The following is a 21,448-nucleotide window of genomic DNA, read 5'->3' on the forward strand; positions in this document are numbered from 1 at the left end:
TTAAAATGTCTGTTCTGCTGCTTAACCACCTTCATAGTTGGACAGTTCTTAATATCCAGCCTAGAACCTCCTTGTTAAAATTCAAGCCCATTACTTCATTCCTGGCCCACATGGACATGGGGGCCAATCGATCAGTAGTCTCTTCACAACAACCTGCTTTGTATTTGAGGAATGCCCTCACTCTTCTGTTCTCTAGACTACATATCCCAGTTCTTCCCACCTTTCCTGATCATATTTTCTACATCTCTAATTCATGTCACCTTCCTCTGGATCAACCCAATTCATCCACATCTTCTTTAAACTGTGATGCCCCAAACTGCACGTGGCCCTCCAGGTGAGGCATCACCAGTGCTGAACAGAGCAGAGGAGTCACCAGTAGCACAAGTAAGCGTGCACAACTGGGGCACCAGCCCCAGGGACCACTTTTGAGTGGGTACAAGAACAGTGGCTGTTGTTGGCACAGCTGGGCCACTGCCACCAGCCCAGCTGCCACCACTGCTGCCAGCCACGCGCAGGAACCACTGAGGCCCCTGAGAACCCCATCTGGTGACTTGCCCGTGACACTCCTGTTAATACATCCCAGCCCCTTACTAGTCTGCAATGTGATGTTGTTGACTCATATTTTCAGCTTGAGATCCCCTACAGATCTCAGGTCCTTTTGATTCCAGTACTGAAGCCTGTCAAATACTTTTTTGGTTTGTATTTGTGCATCTGATGGTTGGTGTTTTGTGCAGTTGTCCTTATTGAAATTCTTCCTGCTGATTTCAGACTGTTTTTCCAATTTATCACGGTCATTTTGAACCTTAATCCAGCTCTCTAAAGTGCTTGTCTGCTGCCTGTCTGTCAGCACCCAGGCTGGTACCACCCACATGGAACTGAGCATATGCTCAATCCCATCCTTCAAGTCATGAATGAAGATAACGATGAGCACCAGACCTAGGGCAGACCCCTGGGAGACTTAGTTCAATACCTCCTCCCAGTTTAACACTGAGCCTGAGCCATTCACGATGGGTGAAAATATAAACTACCAAAGAAGGGTTGCTTTAGATATCCAAGTAAAGCATCCTGCAGAGGGGCTCCAAAGAGGATGGAGCTGGACTGTTCTCAGTGGGGGCAGGCAACAGGACAAGGAGCAATGGGCTCCAGTTGCACCAAGGGAGGTTTAGATTGGATATTAGGAAAAACTCCCTCACCAGGTGGGTGGTGAAGCCCTGGAACAAGCTACCCAAAGAGGTGGGGAAATCTGCATCCTTGGGAGGTTTTTAAGCCCTAGCTAGACAAAGCCATGGCTGAGATAAATGTAGTTGGGGCTGGTCCTGCTTGGAGCAGGGGGTTGGACTAGATGTGACCTCCTGAGGTCCCTCCAACCTGCATTGTCTGTGATTAATCACAGGACCATGGTAGCTATAGGGGACTTCAAATTGCATGCTGTCTCTTGGGAAGATAGATAACCTGATATCTTAAGGCTCTCTGGATTGATTGTACACTGTTTTTGGTACAGGTGGTAATAAAGCCATTAAGGGAGAAGACTCTCCTCAATGTGCTTCTTACTCAAGGAAGAATCAGGTGATGGTCTGAAAGTGAAAGGCCGTGCAGGTAAGAGCCACAATCATGAGCTCAGACAGCCAGGAGGAAGGTGGCAGTTGCCCTTTCACTTTGGAGCATTGGCTTTGGTTCCCATCTCTGGGGCTGCTTCTGCAATGGAAGATGGGCCTGTAGCTGTCCCTGCGCGGTGGGAGCGGCAGGTGACGATAGGAAGGAGGCCACCGGGAGCCTGGACAGCCACCGCCCGGTCCTCAGCACCCTCCGCCTGTCTTTGAGTTAAGCCCTTCAAGTGGAAGGCACAAAAGGCCAGATCCTAGCTGCAGCTTTCGGCGCCTCCCTCCGGCTGCCCCAGGCCGGGCCCGAGCGGGCGGGCCTGTTGTTCTCCCCGGCCGCTCCTGGCCAGCTTCTGCACAACCGCAGCCGCTGCTGCGGGCGGGGGAAGTGGTGCAAGGCCCGGGGACAATGAGAACAGGCGGAGCGCCCTGCAGGTACAGCCCGCGGGCCCCCCCGGGCCCCGCCCGCCCCGCGCCGCGGTCCGCAGTGTGGGGGCTGCGCGTGCCCCCGCCCCGGCCCGGCCCCGCCAGCGCCTCCCTCAAGGTCAGGGGCAGCGGACCCCCGTCCCGCGCCGCGCCGCCCCGGCGGGAGCCCGCGAGCCCGGCCGGGACCGGGCACAAAGGACAAAGCGGCCCCGCGCCCCGCTCACCTGGTCCGTGCGGGCCGGGCCGGGCCGGGCCGGGAGGGCGCTACCGCCGCATCCCCGCCCCGCTGACATCAGGCGGGCGGCGCGGGGCGGGGCGAGGCCCCGATCCCGGCACGGCGGCGGCGGCGGGAGCGGGTCTCGCCACCCGCGCTTCCCGGCTCCCCGCGTCCGGGACACGGCGGGGCGCAGGCCCGGCCCAGCCCGGCCCGGGGCTACCAGCGGAGCAGGGGGGGCTCCGGAGGACGCTCTGGGCTCTGCGGAGGGACCAGGTGAAGCCGGAGCGAAGATGGGCATGGACGCAGGTGCAGTCGTGTGTTGGGAGCTGGCCGGGGCAGGGGACGATTTCCGTGCCAGAACAGAAATGCCCAGCGAGAGGCTGGTAGCGAGGTCTCATTCTCGTTAAGAGCAGGTGTGGGACCTGCTAGGTGGGTCCCACTGTGCCAGTGCTGTACAGACACAGGCAGAGGCCCCTGAAGAGGCCAGAAGCTAAACAGAGAAGACAAAGATGATATTTATGATTGAGGTTTAAGTTTTCTGCTTTTTTACACACAGTTAAAAAAAAAAAAAGACACTAGACAAGCATGGAGTTGACCAAACCGTAATTGTAAATCTATAATGGCTCCCAAATGCATTTTAGAGCAGTTCTAGATTATCTAAATCATTGCCAGGATGGATGATCAATCAGTGTCTTTACTTGCATGATTGATAACACTACACCTTAGCTGCAGGTACATGGGTGACATTCAGAGCAGTGGACAAAGAATCGCTCACACTTCAGTTAAGCCTTTTAGCGCTATGTTTTCTCACCTGTGACCTGCAGTCCTCCCTCCAAAGCCAGCTGGTGGAAGTGGGTGCTCGCATATGAGAACAAGGGACCCAGACGGCTGGTGGTGGAGGAGCAGTGCCAGCCTTTGTTGCTATGACACCGGGAGCCACAGCAATTCACACTGCCGCTGCTACCCCAGTACCAAGTTCCAGGCCCCTAGGGAGCGCCCCCAGGGACTTGGCACCGTGTGCTGGACTGAGCAGATGCACAGGGTCAGTCCATGACCACACCCATTGTGTGGCCCTGGACCCAGTGCAATGGGCCCCTACCCTGTTACTGGAAGGGCAAGGGTGCTTGGGCTCTCGCCCCACACATCTTTTCTCTCTTTCAAGCCCAGAGCCAGGGAGAAGTGGCTCCAGATGGCCACCGGGGTGGGGAAGACCTGCAGCATCATGTTGGAAACCAGATATGGTCTGGAACTTGTTTATTCCTTTGGTTTTGGCTTGGAGAGCACTGCCCCCAGGTGTGACAAACCCAAGGCAGATCATTTTTGTTTGGAGTTGAGTTGACACCCAGGATTGTGCATGATCCTTGGCCTGGTGGTCCGAACTGCAGCTCTAGGGGTGATGGAGATCATGGAAAAGGGGTGCTCATAAGGTACCCCAGACCTCAAATGTGATTGGGAAGGCAGAGGACAGAGACTGGGAGGTTAGCTCCAGGTCCACCAGGGAGAAGCCGGTTGGGACTGAAAGGCGGTGGCATGATACATGGCGGCAGGCCCTCAAGCCTGTGATGTGCTGCTTTGCCTAAAGCTTTGGCCCGGAATAGTGGACTCTGAGCCAGTAGGCACAGCTAAAATAAAACTGGGCAAGGCCAGGAGGGCCCCAGCCCAGACACAGACTTGACATCTGAGAGTCTCTTTACCTGTGAGAGGCCTTTCCCCGTCTACTGGTTCCATCAAATCATGGACGGTGACAGTAAAGACAGGGAAGAGCCAGAGGGAACAAGAAGGCTAGTGAGAAGAAGCCCTGAAAAGTGGGTGCACTATGCCGACAGCCTGGATGGCATACACCTGGTGGGTGGGGTCAGTCTTTGGGCCCCATGTGGCACATGGGCCTGGCAGCAGGCTCGGGAGCAGCAGCCTGCTACTCAGTTTCCTACAAGGAAGATTCTCTCTCTTCCATGCTACCTTTCGCACAACCAAAGTTCAAGTATATACAGAAGCATGCTGTATACAAGAAAATATAGATTCATGGATTTCATAGATTTCATACACATTAGGGCTGGATGGGACCTCGGAAGATCATTGAGTCCAGCCCGCCGCCCGAAGGGCAGGAAGTCAGTTGGGTTCATAGGAAACCAGCAAAATAAGCATTGTTAGGGGCTGGAAGGGACCTTGTAGATAATCAGGTCCATTCCCCCTGCACTAGGCAGAAAAAGACAACTGGGGACAAGTGACCAGCGAGGTGACTGTCCAGTCTCCTTTTGAAGATTTCCAGGGTAGGTGACTGCACTACCACTGGAGGGAGTTTATTCCACAGTGAGCTAAATACTGTATGGTATTTAGCTCACCTGTTGCAGAGGGTTGCACTATCTCTGCAAGTGCCAACATGAGCAGTGCCATGCGGGGCAGACCCCTGGCCCAGCTGGCCCAGTATCCCATCTCAGACGGCAGCAGGAGCAGAGCCTTTAGAGGGAGAGCGCTAAACTGCGTGCGCATGGGTGATCTCTCTCTCATTCATTGCCCTTGTATTGTAAACATCTTGCAACTGTTCTGATGGCATTAAAGTTGCCAGGTAGGGACAGTGCACTGCTCTCACAGCTTCACACCCTGCCTGTGTAACTGCTATACACAGCAGCAAGACAGCTAGGACTATTTCTCTATCACTTTGGGAATATTTACCTTTGGTAGACATTAACCATTGCAAGGGAGGCATGAATCCTTAGACACCTAATCCAAAGTCCCTTGAAGCTCAGGGGATCAGCCCTACTTTTCCATGAATCTATGATTCTGCGGAACTGGAGAGATCATACCATAGCTGCTTAATGAAATTAGCTTAACTACTAAAATAATCCATCATTTTAATTAAAGCCTTATACGCTTGGGTGTATTGCTTCTCACCTGCCACCTTAAGTGATGAGAATAGAGCCAGGCTAAGTCTATACTTTGTGCTGCTGAGACAGCTGTGGTGAAAGACACACAAAGATCTTCCTGGTGCAGACACAGTTTATACCAGCAGCAAGGACTCTGGCTAATGGAATTTATACCACTTTGGGGAGCAAGTAAACTGTACTGGCAAAACCCTTTGTTCTAATGACACCGGCCTCTAGGTCAGGCCTCTCGTCAGTACAGAAGCATCACTTAAGTCACATCCCCAACCAGCACTGCTGTCCTGGCTCAGGTTTCCAGGGCAGACCTGGCTGAGGAATGCTCCAGTCCACTGTGCATGTGGAGGAAACGTTGCCTGGAGGGGAGTGAAAGGTGTTGTTCCAGTGTGTAGCTCTGGAACGGGAGGGTTAATATCAACTCAACACTATTAAACCTTTTAGCACCTGCCTACATTTAACACTTACATGCTGTACTGACTGGGGTCAGGCTTTATTGCTGCTTTTCACTGTGTCACTATATTTTAATTTCTTTAGAACAACTGGATGAGACAGCATTAGCTGGTATTACTGACAGCCCCTTCACCAGCCATGGCATCAATTACCCATCTTGCTTCAAAAGAGAGTAATATATTCCCTCTTTGTTATTACTGTGTTGCTGGTTAGAAAGCACAGGGATGTCATGGTATCAGACAGACAGTTCCCAGGGACATTGGCCTGGTACGGCTTGAAAGTAAGAGGCTCACTAAAGGAGAGGGAGGTAAAGGCATGTCAGTATACAAGATCCAGCTACAGTATTTCAGTTTTCCAGCACACAGATGAGGCTGGCTTATCCACCAAATACCCCATCTTTGGGCTTGCCTACAGGAGGAGGCATCAGACAGAGGAGGATGGGTAGGGCTGGAAGGGATGTCTTGGTGGAGTCCCCTGGCGCTGCAGGAAGCCAACTCATATGATTCTTTTCATGAGCTCAGCAAGGTCCTGAACTAGTTAAATGTTATTGCCACCACAACCCCAGAGGGAGCCTCACTTCTGACAGATGGAAACAGTCCTCTGATTTCCAGCCTGGTGCAGCTGTTCATGGCCAGTTTCTCCCCACTGGTTTCTGTGCCAACATTTGTCCTTCATCTTAAACAGTTCTTTTCTATTCCTCATCTTTGCTTCCCATCAACAAAGCAGGGCACAATCCCATCTCCTCTCTAGTCCAACAAAACGAAGGCGAGAAGCAGCATCCTGTGGTCCGCTCCTGTAAGCAGGCTCTCCCTTTCCTGTAGTCTCAGAAGCCCTTCTCTGCACCTGCTTCACTTTGACTCCTCTGCCTTGAATATGAGTGACCAGACTTGTACACAGAATTCCAGATGAAGCCTCACCAGTGCCCTGTATGAACACGTTCCTACATCCAAAGATACCTGGCCTAGCACGTGCTAGAATCATCTTTGCCTCTTCCATTGCTACATCACTGTGTTGGCTCACAAATGTCCCAAGATGGAAAAAGTCAGTGTATAGTTGATCACCTTTTTCACTTTCACAGGAGAACCCCCAGCTTACAGCAGACGTTTTTATTTTTCCCTAAGTGTATAACCTTGCAAACTGTCATATCAAAGGTCAGCCCATTTCTATTACTTGTCTCAGTCAGTTCCTCCTGCACAATACTCTGTTCCTCCCCCGTACTAACAGTGCCTCTGCATGAGTTTCCCACACGCTAGTTAACGCGTGGTAAGTAACACAAAGGAATATCCCAGGGAAGACAAGGCACGGGTAATTGTAACAAGTTTTCAGGTAAAGTGAAAGAATGGGGCTCGCACTGACTTGCTAACTCCTGCTGCTCTGCTTTCTTTGCATCTGGATTTTATCTTGTATTATTTGCCATGTGTTAGCTAACATGCAGTAGGAACGTGCCTGGACAGAACACAACTTCTTCTTAGGGTGCAAACAACTTTAGAGAGGAGTTTGTTTTCCATTGCCGTAACACACAACTTCATCCACAGACACACTTACACTACTTGTCCTCCATATGATTTCTAATGACAAGAATTGCAGTGACTTCTTGCAAATACCAACCACCTCTGGCTCTGACCCCCAGCCATAGATTAAATTAATATAGGATACAAAATCCTGTTTTACTGTCACAAATTGATACTGAGACAGGAAGACCTGAAGAGGAAATCGAAAGCAGGGCAAGGAGAGTAAGAAGGAAAAGACGCATAATAATTAAAAACTAATAATCTGACCAGGCCATTATTATTGCTGTTATTGTCAGATTTTTGTCCTTCATTGACCTAGCAAGTTGCACGAGTTAGGAGCACAGGAATGGAAAGGACTGTCCAAGCCATTGGGTCTAGTCCTGTGACTTCCCAGATAACCGTGGCAAACAGGTCAAAGTTCATCCAGCATTTATAATTCGCCAAATATTTAGGCCCCGGCAGACACTTCTACAGGACATAGGCATCCCATTAGCCTGACTTCTATCCTGGGGAAGATCCTAGAAAAGTTTATTAAGGAGGCCATCCTTGAAGGACTGGCCCAGGCTAACATCCTAAGGGATAGCCAGCACGGGTTTGTTGCGGGTAGGTCTTGTTTGACCAATCTCATTTCCTTCTATGACCAGGTGACCTATCACCTGGACAAGGGAGAAGAGATTGATATCATATATCTTGACTTCAAAAAAGCTTTTGATCTGGTATCCCATGATCACCTCTTGGCCAAACTGGCCAGTTGTGGCCTTGGCTCCACCACGATCCGCTGGCTGGGAAATTGGCTTTGTGGTCAGACCCAGAGGGTTGTGATTGATGGCAGTCACTCATCATGGTGCCTTGGAACCAGTGGGGTACCTCAAGGCTCTGTCCTGGGACCCATACTGTTCAACATCTTCATTAACGATGTGGACATTGGAGTCAGGGGTGGACTGGCCAAGTTCGCCGATGACACCAAACTTTGGGGCAAAGCATCCACGCCAGAAGATAGGCGGGTGATCCAGACTGACCTGGACAAGCTCAGCAAATGGGCAGACGAGAACCTCATGGTGTTTAACACCGATAAATGCCAGGTTCTCCACCTTGGGAGGAAAAACCTGCAGCACCCTTATAGGCTCGGCAGTGCTACGTTGGTTAGCACTACAGAAGAAAGAGACTTGGGGGTCATCATTGACCACAAGATGAACATGAGCCTGCAATCCGATGCTGCGGCTAGTAAAGCAACCAAAATGCTGGCGTGCATCCATAGATGCTTCTCAAGCAAATCCCGGGACGTCATTCTCCCCTTGTACTCGGCCTTGGTGAGGCCGCAGCTGGAGTACTGCATCCAATTCTGGGCTCCACAATTAAAAAAGGATGTGGAGAAGCTTGAGAGAGTCCAGAGGAGAGCCACGCGCATGATCAGAGGTCAGGAAAACAGATCTTACGACGACAGGCTGAGAGCCATGGGACTCTTTAGCCTGGAAAAGCGCAGGCTCAGGGGTGATCTGATGGCCACCTATAAGTTTATCGGGGTGACCACCAGGATCTGGGGGAACGTCTGTTCACCAGAGCGCCCCAAGGGATGACGAGGTCGAACGGTCACAAACTCCTGCGAGACCGTTTCAGGCTGGACATAAGGAAGAATTTCTTTCCTGTCCGAGCCCCCAAGGTCTGGAACAGTCTGCCATCGGAGGCGATTCAAGCACCTACGCTGAACGCCTTCAAGAGCAAATTGGATGCTTATCTTGCTGGGATCCTATGACCCCAGCTGACTTCCTGCCCTTTGGGCAGGGGGCTGGACTCGATGATCTTCTGAGGTCCCTTCCAGCCCTAATGTCTATGAAATCTATGAAATCCCCTCTTGGGCTTCACAGTGCATTTAGTGTTTCAGTTGATGTCTATTTGTCACTATCCATTTCCAGTTCACAGGTGGGTGCAGTATTTGCAAATAATAATAAGTGGTATATGTGTATCTGTGCACATGCATGTGCAGTGGCCCCTGGAAGGAGCCCTGATGTCACCAACAAGATTGTCTGAGAGGAAGCTGCATGTTCCCAGCACTGGAAAGGATGAATGAAGGCACTGGCACATTCAGGAAATGACAGAGTCTGGAGACTTTACAATTACAGATGAATACATTAAAAAAAATATAAAGGGGCGTTAGACTTAGCCACAAAGTCCTGAATTTGAGGTCTGTGTTTCCCTTGATGCTGTTACTGGTATCACAGGCATTTAAAGCTGCAGAACAGAGATTTGCCTTCAGCTCCTTTAAGTGTCAGTGATGCCATTCATCCTCGCAGGGGAAAATACAAATTCAGAAGTCCAGGTCCTGGAAGGTCAGTAAAACAAGAAATGATTTTAGATGATTTGTTCTAACATTTTCTAGTTTCACGTTCCTGACCCTTTCCTTTTTTGGTTAAAATAGTTTAAATAAGGTTGTTATATACTTCTCTAAAATGTTGTTTATTTTACCTTTAAACGTTAAAGGTCAGTGAATCAAGATGCATGCTTACAACGTGGATGCTGAGCTCTATGATACTTAGTATATTCTATCAGCATTTGCCCTGCTCTTTAAATAGCAGGCATCTGAAGAGAGAAAGAGGGGGAGAGAGGCACCACGGGGCTAGAACTGGTAGCATGCAGTCCAAAGCAATGCTTTTTGAACCACTATGCTTGTGTGCACTATTATGGCCTACGTTTACATGGATCCATAACATATTATCATGTGCATTTTTAATCACATGCATAAAATACAAGGCACCCCTGGAAGGATCTCAAGGCTTGAGAATCAGTGGCTTACAGCATCTGCACGTTCCTAATGGCAGAGCATCCTTAACATTTTAATAAGACAGACGTGTGTGCATGCATTGTGGTGGGGAGGAAGCTGGGGCACCTGCCAGCAGCCACTTCAGCCTTGTCCTTTCTCCCCAACATGAGCAGGGCTCTTTCCCTCCCTTTTCAGGACTCCTACCCTTCTGGCCGTCATCCTCACCTGCCCCTGACAGGCCCCTTTTTAAGACACTTGCATCCTCCTCTCTCCTTCCCCAGACAGGTTACCCTTCAGGGCCCCTAACCATCTGAGCCCCTGCATGGGTACTAGTCCTCATCTCAAGACTCCAGGGTGCAGCCCAGGCTGAACATGTCAGACCTCCAAGTCCCTAGCTCAGGATGCCTGCATGCATCTTTAGCCTTCACCACCCTCTCTCGGCAGGACCCCCAGCCCTGCCGCACTGATCTGGACCTTTGGACTGCGACCCAGAAGGTAAGGTGCCTTACCAGCACCCTCTCTCAGTCACACTTTGTGACCTCTTCCTCCCCTTTAAGTCACCCCAAAACATATGCCTGATCACTCTGCGTACAACACTGTGAAAGGGTTCAGAGGAGGGCCACCCATCGGGTTAAAGGCCTACAGAAAAAACCCTATGTGGACCGACTGGGAGACCTGAACCTCTTTAGCCTCCACAAGAGGAGGCTGAGAGGTGACCTTGTGGCCACCTACAAACTCATCAGGGGAAGAGTGGGGAAAAGGGGGGGAGGGGTTGCGCTCTATGTTAAGGAGCAATATACATCAACCCTCATCAAGACAGAATCAAAGGATGAGGAAGTAGAAGGACTGTGGGTTAGGCTACATGGGGGGCAAGGAGAAAAGGATTTGGTGGTAGGGGTCTGCTACAGACCCCCACATCAAGGGGAAGAAATAGATTTGGGGCTCCTGAGGCAACTCTCGGAGACCATAAAAGCTAAAGAGGCGGTAGTCATGGGGGACCTAAACTACCCGGACATCTGCTGGGAGACACAGACAGCAAAGTCCCACCGCTCACGCAGGTTTCTAACCTGTGTACAGGACCTCCACCTGATGCAGGAGGTACATGGTCCCACTAGGGGGAATGCCTTACTGGATCTGGTATTGGCAACGGGGGATGACATAGTAGGGGACCTACAGATCGGTAGCCATCTGGGGGACAGTGATCACCTAAAAGTACAATTCAACATAAGGCGTCGAGTGGGTAAGGTAACCAGTAGGGTGAATGTGCTGGACTTTAGGAAAGCTGATTTCAGCGAACTCAGGCGATTAGTGAAGGATGCACTGCAGAGTAGTAGTTTTGAAATGATGGGAGCCCAAGAAGGGTGGCTGTGCCTTAAGGAAGCTATCCTTCTCGCACAAAGCGAGACGATCCCCGTGCGAGGTAAAAGAGGGAAAGGGGCCAGGAGGCTTCCCTGGCTGACCAGAGAAATCCAGGGCAGACTAAGGGCCAAAAGGGGAGCACATAAAAAGTGGAAAGAGGGAGAGATCACCAAAGAGGAATATACCTCTTCTGCTCGTGATTGTAGGGAGGCAGTTAGACAGGCCAAAGCTACCATGGAGCTGAGGATGGCAACCCAAGTAAAAGACAATAAGAAATTGTTTTTTAGATATATAGGGAGTAAAAGGAAGGCCCAGGGAGGAATAGGACCCCTGCTAAATGGGCAGAAACAATTGGTGACGGACAGAGGGGACAAGGCTGAACTCCTCAACGAGTTCTTCGCCTCAGTGCTCCTAAGCGAGAGGCACGACAAGTCTCTCACTGGGAGTGTAGGGAGGCAGCAGCAAGGCACCGGACTTCCATGCGTGGACCCGGAGGTGGTGCAGGGTCACTTGGAAGAGCTGGATGCCTTTAAGTCGGCAGGCCCGGATGAGCTCCATCCGAGGGTACTGAAGGCACTGGCCGACATCATTGCAGAGCCACTGGCGGGAATATTTGAATGCTCGTGGCGCACGGGTCAAGTCCCGGAGGACTGGAAAAGGGGCAATGTGGTTCCCATTTTCAAGAAGGGGAGGAAGGAGGACCCGGGTAACTGTAGGCCAGTCAGTCTCATCTCCATCCTTGGCAAAATCTTTGAGAAAATCATCAAGGCTCACATTTGTGAGAGCCCGGCAGGACAAATTATGCTGAGGGGAAACCAGCACGGGTTCGTGGCAGGTAGATCGTGCCTGACCAATCTAGTCTCTTTTTATGACCAGGTCACAAAACGCCTCGACGCAGGAGGAGGGGTGGATGTCGTATACTTGGACTTCAGGAAGGCCTTTGATACGGTATCCCACCCCATACTGGTGAACAAGTTAAGGGGCTGTGACTTGGATGACTGCACAGTCCGGTGGGTGGAGAATTGGCTGGAGGGTCGCACCCAGAGAGTTGTGGTGGATGGGTCGGTTTTGACCTGGAAGAGTGTGGGCAGTGGGGTCCCGCAGGGCTCGGTGCTTGGACCGATACTCTTTAATGTCTTCATCAGCGACTTGGACGAGGGGGTGAAATGTACTCTGTCCAAGTTTGCAGATGACACTAAGCTATGGGGCGAAGTGGACATGCCAGAGGGCAGGGAGCAGCTGCAAGCAGACCTGAACAGGTTAGACAAGTGGGCAGAAAACAACAGAATGCAGTTCAACAAGGAGAAATGCAAAGTGCTGCATCTAGGGAGGAAAAATGTCCAGCACACCTACAGCCTAGGAAATGACCTGCTGGGTGGCACGGAAGTGGAAAGGGATCTTGGAGTCCTAGTGGACTCCAAGATGAACATGAGTCGGCAGTGTGACGAAACCATCAGAAAAGCCAATGGCACTTTATCGTGCATCAGCAGATGCATGACAAATAGGTCCAAGGAAGTGATACTTCCCCTCTATCGGGCGCTGGTCAGACCGCAGCTGGAGTACTGCGTGCAATTCTGGGCGCCGCACTTCACGAAGGATGCGGATAACCTGGAGAGGGTCCAGAGAAGGGCCACTCGTATGGTTAAGGGCCTGCAGGCCAAGCCCTACGAGGAGAGATTAGAGAAACTGGACCTTTTCAGCCTCCACAAGAGAAGGTTGAGAGGCGACCTGGTGGCTGCCTATAAGTTCGTCAGGGGGGCACAGAAGGGAATTGGTGAGTATTTATTCACCAAGGCGCCCCCGGGGGTTACAAGAAATAATGGCCACAAGCTAGAAGAGAGCAGATTTAGATTGGATATTAGGAGGAACTTCTTCACAGTTCGAGTGGCCAAGGTCTGGAACGGGCTCCCAAGGGAGGTGGTGCTCTCCCCTACCCTGGGGGTATTCAAGAGAAGGTTGGATGTGTATCTAGCTGGGGTAATGTAGGCCCAGCACTCTTTCCTGCTTATGCAGGGGGTCGGACTCGATGATCCATTGAGGTCCCTTCCGACCCTAGCATCTATGAATCTATGAATCAGCAGGAAGTGGGGGGTACAATGTTTACCAGGGCGACAGTCAGGGTAACTAGAAACAATGGATACAAGTTAAAAGAGCGCAAATTCAGGCTGGACATCAGGAAAAAGTTCTTTACAGTGAGGGTCACCAAACTATGGAATAGGCTTCCAAGGGAGCTGGCGCTGTCCCCTTCCTTGGAAATATTCAAAAGGAGATTGGACAGACACCTGGCTGGGGTCATCTGACCCCAGCACTCTTTCCTGCCCAAGGCAGGGGGGTCAGACTCAATGATCTAATGGGTCCCTTCCAACTCATTTAGTGACTATGAAACACCCACCCTCACAGGGAGCTGGGCCAGACAGCTTATATAACTTGGCCTGCTCCACCTTCCCCTTACCTGCTCAGAGGCTGGAAACAGGGCCCAGGTGTTGCCAATTCTCCAGATCAGCTCTCCAGCCCCATTTTCTGCAAGCTGCATTGGCCAGCTTGCGCCCTGCAACACGTCTCTTTCTTCCCTCAGGTGAGGGGAGGGTTGGGAGTCCCGTCACATGCATATATAGGGTTATGGGGGAAAGAGCAGGACTTTTGGGAAGTTCAAGTGAGCTGTTAGCAACTGCTAGTGGTAAGACTGCAACATGCTTTCAGTCACAGCATTCTGCTTTTTCATATTTGTCTCCTATTGAAACTAGCACCACTCTTCAGGCTCCTTACAGCCACATAGCCCCACTGCAATCTGTACAAAACAGGTTTGCATTCCTGCCTGCCACCGCAGCCAGCCTGACCATACTACCCCTTCTCACTGACTCCTTGACCTGGCTTCTGAGAACCAGGTGGGGCCTCAGCCTCCCAGGATCCAGCCTGCTCGGCCTCTCTTGATCTTTTCGCTGCACAGAGATGATGCTTAGTTTCTGCTCCTGGGATCAGGCTGGTGATCTCAAGGGGATCTAGCAACGTCACTCGTTTGTGGAACAAAGCCACTTTGGCAAGTCAGCTGTTTATCTCAGGAGTGTAAGCCCCGCTATCCCTGGGACCTTGCTGCTTTTCTTGGTGACCTGCTTGAACGCTATTTACCTGCCTCCTAGGTCTCAGGTTCCCCCGGGGCTTTAGTCAGACGCACACTGCTCTTCTCTGCTGCCTAGGGAGAATGGACTGTGGAAAGTGCCTTGTAAAACTGCTGGTTTCTCCAGTGGTAGGTCCAGGGCGAAGTACTGGAAAACTGAAACCCCAGGGTCCTTTCCATCCTGGCATATTCATGACCTGCCGTATTGCTGTTTTTGTTCCTTTATTCATTTTTCATGACAGCTGTTTGTAATGCTGACCACGAACTTCTCACTTAGTGCTGCTCCTGCGGTCTCTTGTATCTCCCACCCGCCGTCTCTCCCAATGCGTTTGGATTGCGAAGCACGTCGGGACAGGGACTCTCTTTCCCTTACATGTGCGCCCAGGGGCTTGAATGGGGCTTCTAGGTTTTACTGAGGTATAAAGCAACAAACAGCCAGGATGTCGCCCCGCCGGAAGGCCACGGGGGCAGACCTCGGCTGGTCACAACTGCTCGAGCTCCAGTCCGCTGCAGTGAAGCTGCGGGGTTCTGGAAGGCGAGATGCGGTGGGTTTTTCTTCCTCCCTGCCTCCCTCCCGGCGGCTGCCAGGGCAGAAAGGCCCCGGGCCGCCCCGCGCCGGTGCTGCCTGGAGGCCCCGCAGCCGGTGCCCGCTCCTCGCCCTGGCCCGGGGCCAGCTGGCGCAGGGCCGCGCTGCAGAGAGGGCTGCAGCTCCGCAGAGCCGAAGCGGCAAGAGCCGGGCCGGGCCGGGCGGGATGCGCTGCCATCCCCGGGTGCTCGGGCCCCGCCCCCACCCCCCGGCTCCGCTGCACAGCCCCGTGTGCCCGAGGGCCCCGCATCCCGGGAGTGGGCCAGCTCCCGGCTCGGCTGCCGCCGCCCCGCGGGGTGGGAGCGCAGGGCGGGGCAGGTCTCCCGCACTGTCCCGGGCGGGGCCGCGCTTTGCCCTGCGCCGGCCTCAGTCTACCCGGGCTGCAGAGTGGGCGCAGCGCCGGAGGCGGGGCCTCGGGCGGCTCCTCCCCCGCGCCGGCCGCGGCCAATGAGCGCGGCGCCCGGGGCTCCTTAAGAGGCGCGCGGCGGTCGCCCCGCTCAGCAGCGGCCGCGGCAGCGGGAGGTTGCTATGGAGACCCCGGGCTCGGCCGCCATGGAGGCGGCGGCCCGGCGGCGGCGGCACGCGCTGCTCGTCGTCATCGGCGAGGTCGGCACCGAGGCGGAGCGCGGGGCGCTGCGGGCCGCCCTGGAGCGCGGTGAGCGCCACGCCGGGGTACCGTGGGCGGGAGCGCGCCGCCCCCCTCCCCCCGCCCGCCCGCCCGGCCGGAGCTCTCCGCGGTGCTGCTGCGGCCGGCGGAGCGGGGCCGGGGCTGTCCCCGGGCGGTGGGCCGGCGGGGCGGGGAGGGGGACGTGTCCGCAGTGCCCCGGTCCGGTGCGCCCCCCGGAGCGCAGAGCTGTGCCGGGACACCCGTCAGGGCGCTGCCGGCTTCCCCGTGTGGGTACAACAGAGGACCGGCTCCCCGGCGCCCCCTCCTCCGTCCTGCGCGAGCTGATGGCGGGGTCGCGGCGCGCTCCGCAGTGCGGCCTGCTGCGACGAGCCGCAGAGCCGCCAACGATAAACTCTGTGTCCGGGGCGACTACAGGGTCTTCTTGCCTTCACACTGGACCTTTGCTGCCTCCCCTTGGGTTGGTGTGTCATGGGGCAGGTGCCAAGGGCTGGGCTGGCTGCCCTACCTGCATCTGCTCTTCCAGCCGTGCTGCGACGCTAAGGGCTCAGCCCTTCCCTGGGCAGTGCCCATTACATTATTCAGCTGAAAACTATCTTGTGGACAGGGTCCCTGTGCTGCAGAGCCGGGTCTCTGCGACCACCGGAGACGGGGGCCCTGTCCCGTCAGTGGGACGCCAGCCCTGCTCCAGAGGGTTGCAGACAGGGCGTGGAATTTGGGTTTTTCCTGTCCTTCGTTTGGTGTTGTTCTCTTCTCCTTGTGTCTGTCGTGCCAGAGCTGACGTGCCACCATCCCTTGGGCTGGGGGGCAGCAGAAGGATGGTGTAAGAGGGCACAGTCAGCAAGTCCTGATGCAGCTGGAGCTTTGCAGAGGCTGCAGTGAGTGGGCAGAGCTGCAGGAGCAAACATGATGCCACCTCTCTCCCCCAGCCTGGCAGGGGGCTGCTTCCTGCTGGGTGTGAGGGTGAGAGCCTGTGGCTTTGCCGTGCCCCCTGGCATGGGAAGCTCTTCCCCAGAGCCCTAAGGGCGACACTCCAGCAGGCTGTGAGGATGCTGCTTGGTCAGAGGAGCTGCAATAAGAAGGCGAGGAGCTGGCATAGATCACAAGGACTAAAAGCAAAGTCTAGGGGTCTTGGGGCTGAGGAAGTGACAGACTTGCTTGTGCTCTGGAGGGGGTACATGCTGCCAGGGTTTGGCTCTGGGGGACCAGTACCTGGCGGTACTGGTAATCCAGTTAGTCCAATGTCCCATCTCCACCCCTGGCTCTTGCTGGACACTGGAAGAAGTAAAACCCCTGTTGCATTTTTGCCTAATCATAATCGGGCAACCAGTGACTGGGTGTCGCTCTCCAGCTGGGCTTCACAAGCAGGGGCAACACACTTACTCCTCCCTGCCCTGTAACTCAGGGGCCCTCTTTAAAAGGGGTATGTGGAGCTTGACAGCCAGCTCCTGCCGACAGTTTGTGGGAGGTGGGCACCTTCCTGGCACCCGACACTGGGGCTGCTGTGACCTCCTGCCAAGCCCTGTGGATCCCTCCATCACCTCTGTTCTTCTCAGCAGAAGATGGGTAGGGTCCACTCCTGGCCAGGCCTTTCCTAGCATCTGTTGAAGTAGGTTTTGGACTCTGAACCAGTTGGTCTCTCAGGTGCTGCCCTGTCTTGCCTTCAGACTAACACTGCTGACCTCTCTTCTTGGGTTGGGAAATCGTAGACTCACAGAAAATGAGGGTTGGGAGGGACCTTGGGAGATCACATCTAGACCAAGCCCCTGCTTAAAGCCAGACCATTCCCATCTGGATCATCCCAGCCAGGGTTTTGTCTAGCTGGGTCTTCAAAACCTCCAAGGATGGAGATCCTGCCACCTCTGAGTAACCTGTTCCAATGACTCGCCACCCTCCTCGTGATCATGTAATGAGGACTTTGTTTCCACTGGTTGGCAGGAATTCGCTCATGGGACATTGACCTTCTCTCGTGTGACTTGAATCAACAGCTACGACTCTTCGTGACCCGGCACCTTGCTCAGTTCTCTTCAGAGGTCAAAGGTCAGCTTTTTTTGCTCTCTCTTGGTTTTTGGGGGTTTTCTTTTTAATTTTTTTTTCTTTTGGGAATGGGAGTTGGTGAAAGCAGAAGGACAGCATTGTTACTAGTGTCTCCAGTTCAGATGCTAAGTTCTGCCAGTGCATTTTTTTTGTTTTGTTCAGGTTTTAGTAGATTTTAACCTGAACAGTGAAGGTTTAATCAAAAAGATAAATCTGTTGATACAAAGAAATGTAATCAAAAGTTTTAGATCTTGTTGGTGAGGCTAGAAAGGATTAGAAGCAATAAGGACAGGATAGATGTGTGTGTGTGTGTGTGTGTGTGTGTATATGTGTGTGTGTGTATGTATATGTATGTGTATATATATATATATATATATATATATATATATATATATATATATATATATATATACACATATTTTTTTTTAATGCAGCAAGGTAAGTAACTGCTCTATTTTATTTGTTCCCTCCCCACTTGGCACATATGCTCCAGCACAGCCTTTTATGTATATTGCTTATTCTCAAACCTCCTTATAAGGGAGTAATAATTGTAGCCCTTAGCTGCTCCTTTATTGAGAGTCTCAAGCAGTAACCGCCTTGATGGGGAGGGCTGAAGAGGACTCATTAAATATGCGTGACTTCTGATTCCTAGCTTTCCTGAAGGGAAGGGTGATGCTAGGTGCTTTGTATTAAATGCCATTCATGTCTTTTGAACTGGTGCTTTACTCCCATGCACGTGGAGTCAGCCTCTGTTCCCGGGCTGGCTTGGGCAACACAGCTGAATTTATCACAATTTATATTGAAGGTTCCAGCTGTCTTGGACAAGATCCCAACTGTTGCAGTGAGTGGTAAATGCCAGACTTTCCTATATGCACACGTGTTACACCCAGGCAGACTATCGATACATGCAGGCTTGAAGGGAGCTGCTGCTTTCAGTGCCCCCACACAAGGAACTAGGAAGCGGCAATCTGGCTTTCTTCTCTGGATTGACCTCTTGAGTGTTCCCAGGGTCTCAGCTAGTCTGTTACTTGTTCCTGCCTCTGAAGTGGGGGTAGTAGGTGCGACCCGTCCCTTGTAAAGCAGTCTGGAGCGAGAGCTGGTAACTTCTTCCCACTTTTGAGCAAATAATCATGTAACTGCAGGTGTAAAGGATGCTCTGCGTTCTCATGTCTGTTGGGAAGGGAAGTGGCAGTGTGTGTGGCAAGGCAAAAGTAAGGCAGTAGGCATGCAGCTTGGCATAGACTCAGAACTTTAGGTCAGTGATCTAAAGACCAGGTCCAACTCAAACCATTTAAAAAGGGAAATTTTAATCATCTTAAAGTCCTGTCCTGTACAACTCTTGTCCTCCTGTGGAGCAGCTGTGGTCTGGTGACCACTACATGGTGTCTGAGGCAGGGTGATCACCAGACAGCTGTCACATGCAGCAGGTGCACTGTGCATGAAGGCCCTCACACCTCCCATCCTCTTGCCAGTGCCCAGTATGCTTCCCTCTTCCCTGGGGAAGGCCCCTTGGCAGCTGCCCTCTCTACTAGCAGGCATGCAACCCCTTGGCTTGCCCAGGTGTGTGGCTCTGACCATCTTTACCTCTGCAAAGTGGTAATGAGGATCAGCAAAGTAACATTCCCCAAGTAATAAGAAGCTGCAGCTAGTGGGTGCCAAGGCCATCTAGCCCTAAATGTGCCTCAATGCGCACATGTCCCCAGGTGCCTGCACACAGGTGCTGGAAAAGATAGGAGCAAATTTCTGCATCTGCTTCCCCTTCACAAGGGCTCCTGTACTACCTGTCTGAAAGGAAAGACGGTGTGATCCTGCCAGCATCTGCTCCCCCTTCACAAGGGTTCTTGTGCTAACTGTCCAAAAAGGATGATGGGGTGATCCCACTGCACTGTTGGAGTCTGGAGACATTGATCTCTGGAACCTCACCCAGATCCTTTAGGACAGTGTTTCTCAACCCGTAGGTCACAACCCAAAAGTGTGTTGCCAGAATATATCAAAAGAGTTGCAAACAAACTTTTAAAATAGATTCCCCTGTAAAGGAGAAAAACCTGGGAAACCATGGCTTTCCCTTGCAGGCTGGCAGAGTTCTCGCTGGCAGAGTAACGGGCTGCTTCGCCCTCCCCGCCACGATGCCCCACACACGAGAGGGCTGGGGTGGGGAGCAGCAGGTCAGGAGTGAGGGGCACTGGGTTAGGACTGGCCACTGCTGTTTACAAATGGGTCCTGGTACAAGAAAAGTTGAGAACTGCTGCTTTATGATACCAAGATGCCCAATGTCCTTTTTTTTTTTTTTCTGGTTGTTTTCAATGGGCATTGTGTATCTAAGTACTTTGGGAATCAGGATCTCTGCCGTATCAAAAGACCTGGGATCCGGCTTTTCCGTCTTCCTCCCCAGTGCTATCTATTACTGAAGTGGGGAGTCATCACACTTGTGCACCGCACTTTGGGAATAGCCCTGCAGCGAGGTGCTGGAAGCCGGTGTCTTCTCCCTGCACCAAGAATGTAGGTGCCTCTGGAGGAATGTGAGGTCAGCTGCCTGTAAACCAGCGATTCCTGGGAGCTGACCATGCCTGTACCAGAGACCCAGCTTAATATTGCCTCCAGACTTACTCTGGTTCAGGCTGCTATCTCAGGATGTTTAAACTTGGCACAAGCCAGCAGAACTCCAGAAGCTAGAGAGACCAGAAGATGAAGTGGAGTTGTAGACATCTCTCCAGTTTAGATGTTCAGATGCAGAAGCCTGAAACAAACTCTTTGCAAGCTAGAGGTCGTTCAGGGACCACAGAATCCCTTTGTAGTGTGGTGCTGGGCTCTCTCTGCTTCCTCTATCCATGTGGAAGCTGAGGAAGAATGGGTCATGCCAAGTGCCAGCCTGGGATTCTGCCTACCTTTCCACATGAGAATGATGGGGCTCATCTAGATGATGCTGAGGCCCATGAGTCATGTGATCAGCCAGGGACTGAACACAGAGGATGCATGTTCTTCTTGCTTAGTCCATTTGCTACAACCTGTCTGAAGGACCACAGCTTTCCCATCACCTCCTCCAGAGATGAGAAACATGGTCCATGAAGCATTAGAGTATATTCAGGCTAGACATCAGGAGTCGCTACTTCACAGTCAGGGCGGCTAGGATTTGGAACCAACTTCCAAGGGAAGTGGTGCTTGTTCCTACCCTGGGGGTCTTCAAAAGGAGGCTAGATAATCACCTTGCCAGGGTCGTTTGACCCCGGTACTCTTTCCTCCCATGGCAGGGGGTCGGACTTGATGATCTGCGTGGGTCGCTTCCAACCCTACAAACTATGAAACTATGAAGGGTGTGGACACAAGTGAACAGGGAACTGTTGTTCACCAAGTGTCAGAATATTAGAACAAGGGGCCACACACTGAAATGAGTAGGTGACCGTTTAAAACTAACAAGGAAGTACTTCCCCCCCACCCACTTTCTTTAACTCAGTGCATAGTTAATTTGTGGAATTCACTGCCACAGGAGATGGTGGAGGCAGAGAGTACAGACAGGTTCAATATGGGACTAGATAAATTCATAGATGATGGATCCATTTATGGCTGTTGACCAGAATGCTTGGAGACCTTGCCTCTGGCATCTCTACACTAGTACTGGTGGGTGCCAGGGAGGGTACTGAATAGGGGAGAGATCGCTCTAGATGGCTCCAGTTCAGTGCTCTCTCTCTCTAGCATCCACTCCCACCACTGCTGGGGTTGGGATACTAGGCTAAAGGGGCCCCTGGTCTGACCCAGTGGCTCTGGTTCTGTTCTTAACAAAAGCACTTCACTTGCAGCTAGTTCTGAGCATTGTACATTTTCCAACATGTTGCTTCCAGACTAAAATGCTGACAAGCTGCCATAATGGCCCAGTCCGTTGACTACTGGAG

General features: G+C 52.4%; 2 protein-coding genes across 4 annotated transcripts in view; one reads left to right on the top strand and one right to left on the bottom strand.

Annotated features, from left to right (window-relative positions):
- TP53BP1 (tumor protein p53 binding protein 1) overlaps window positions 1-2,408 on the bottom strand; it is a 53,280-nt gene extending 50,872 nt beyond the window's left edge. The window contains exon 1 of the mRNA XM_090029153.1: window positions 2,249-2,408. The gene's annotated coding sequence lies outside the window, so the exon portion shown is untranslated. The remainder of the gene's footprint in view (window positions 1-2,248) is intronic.
- MAP1A (microtubule associated protein 1A) overlaps window positions 1-21,448 on the top strand; it is a 78,683-nt gene that overhangs the window by 496 nt on the left and 56,739 nt on the right. For 2 of the 3 annotated variants that reach the window (XM_090029145.1, XM_090029146.1), the window contains exons 1-2: window positions 15,417-15,554; window positions 17,463-17,564. In XM_090029145.1, coding sequence (XP_089885271.1) covers window positions 15,428-15,554; window positions 17,463-17,564 — 229 coding nt within the window. In that variant the 5' untranslated portion in view covers window positions 15,417-15,427. Of the gene's footprint in view, window positions 1-1,501; window positions 1,597-15,416; window positions 15,555-17,462; window positions 17,565-21,448 lie in introns of those variants that run through there. The other variant, XM_090029147.1, reaches the window with a different exon arrangement.

This window comes from Crocodylus siamensis, chromosome 15 (genome assembly GCF_052110815.1).
Source record: "Crocodylus siamensis isolate JL-2025a chromosome 15, ASM5211081v1, whole genome shotgun sequence".
Classification (NCBI taxonomy): Eukaryota; Metazoa; Chordata; order Crocodylia; family Crocodylidae; genus Crocodylus; species Crocodylus siamensis.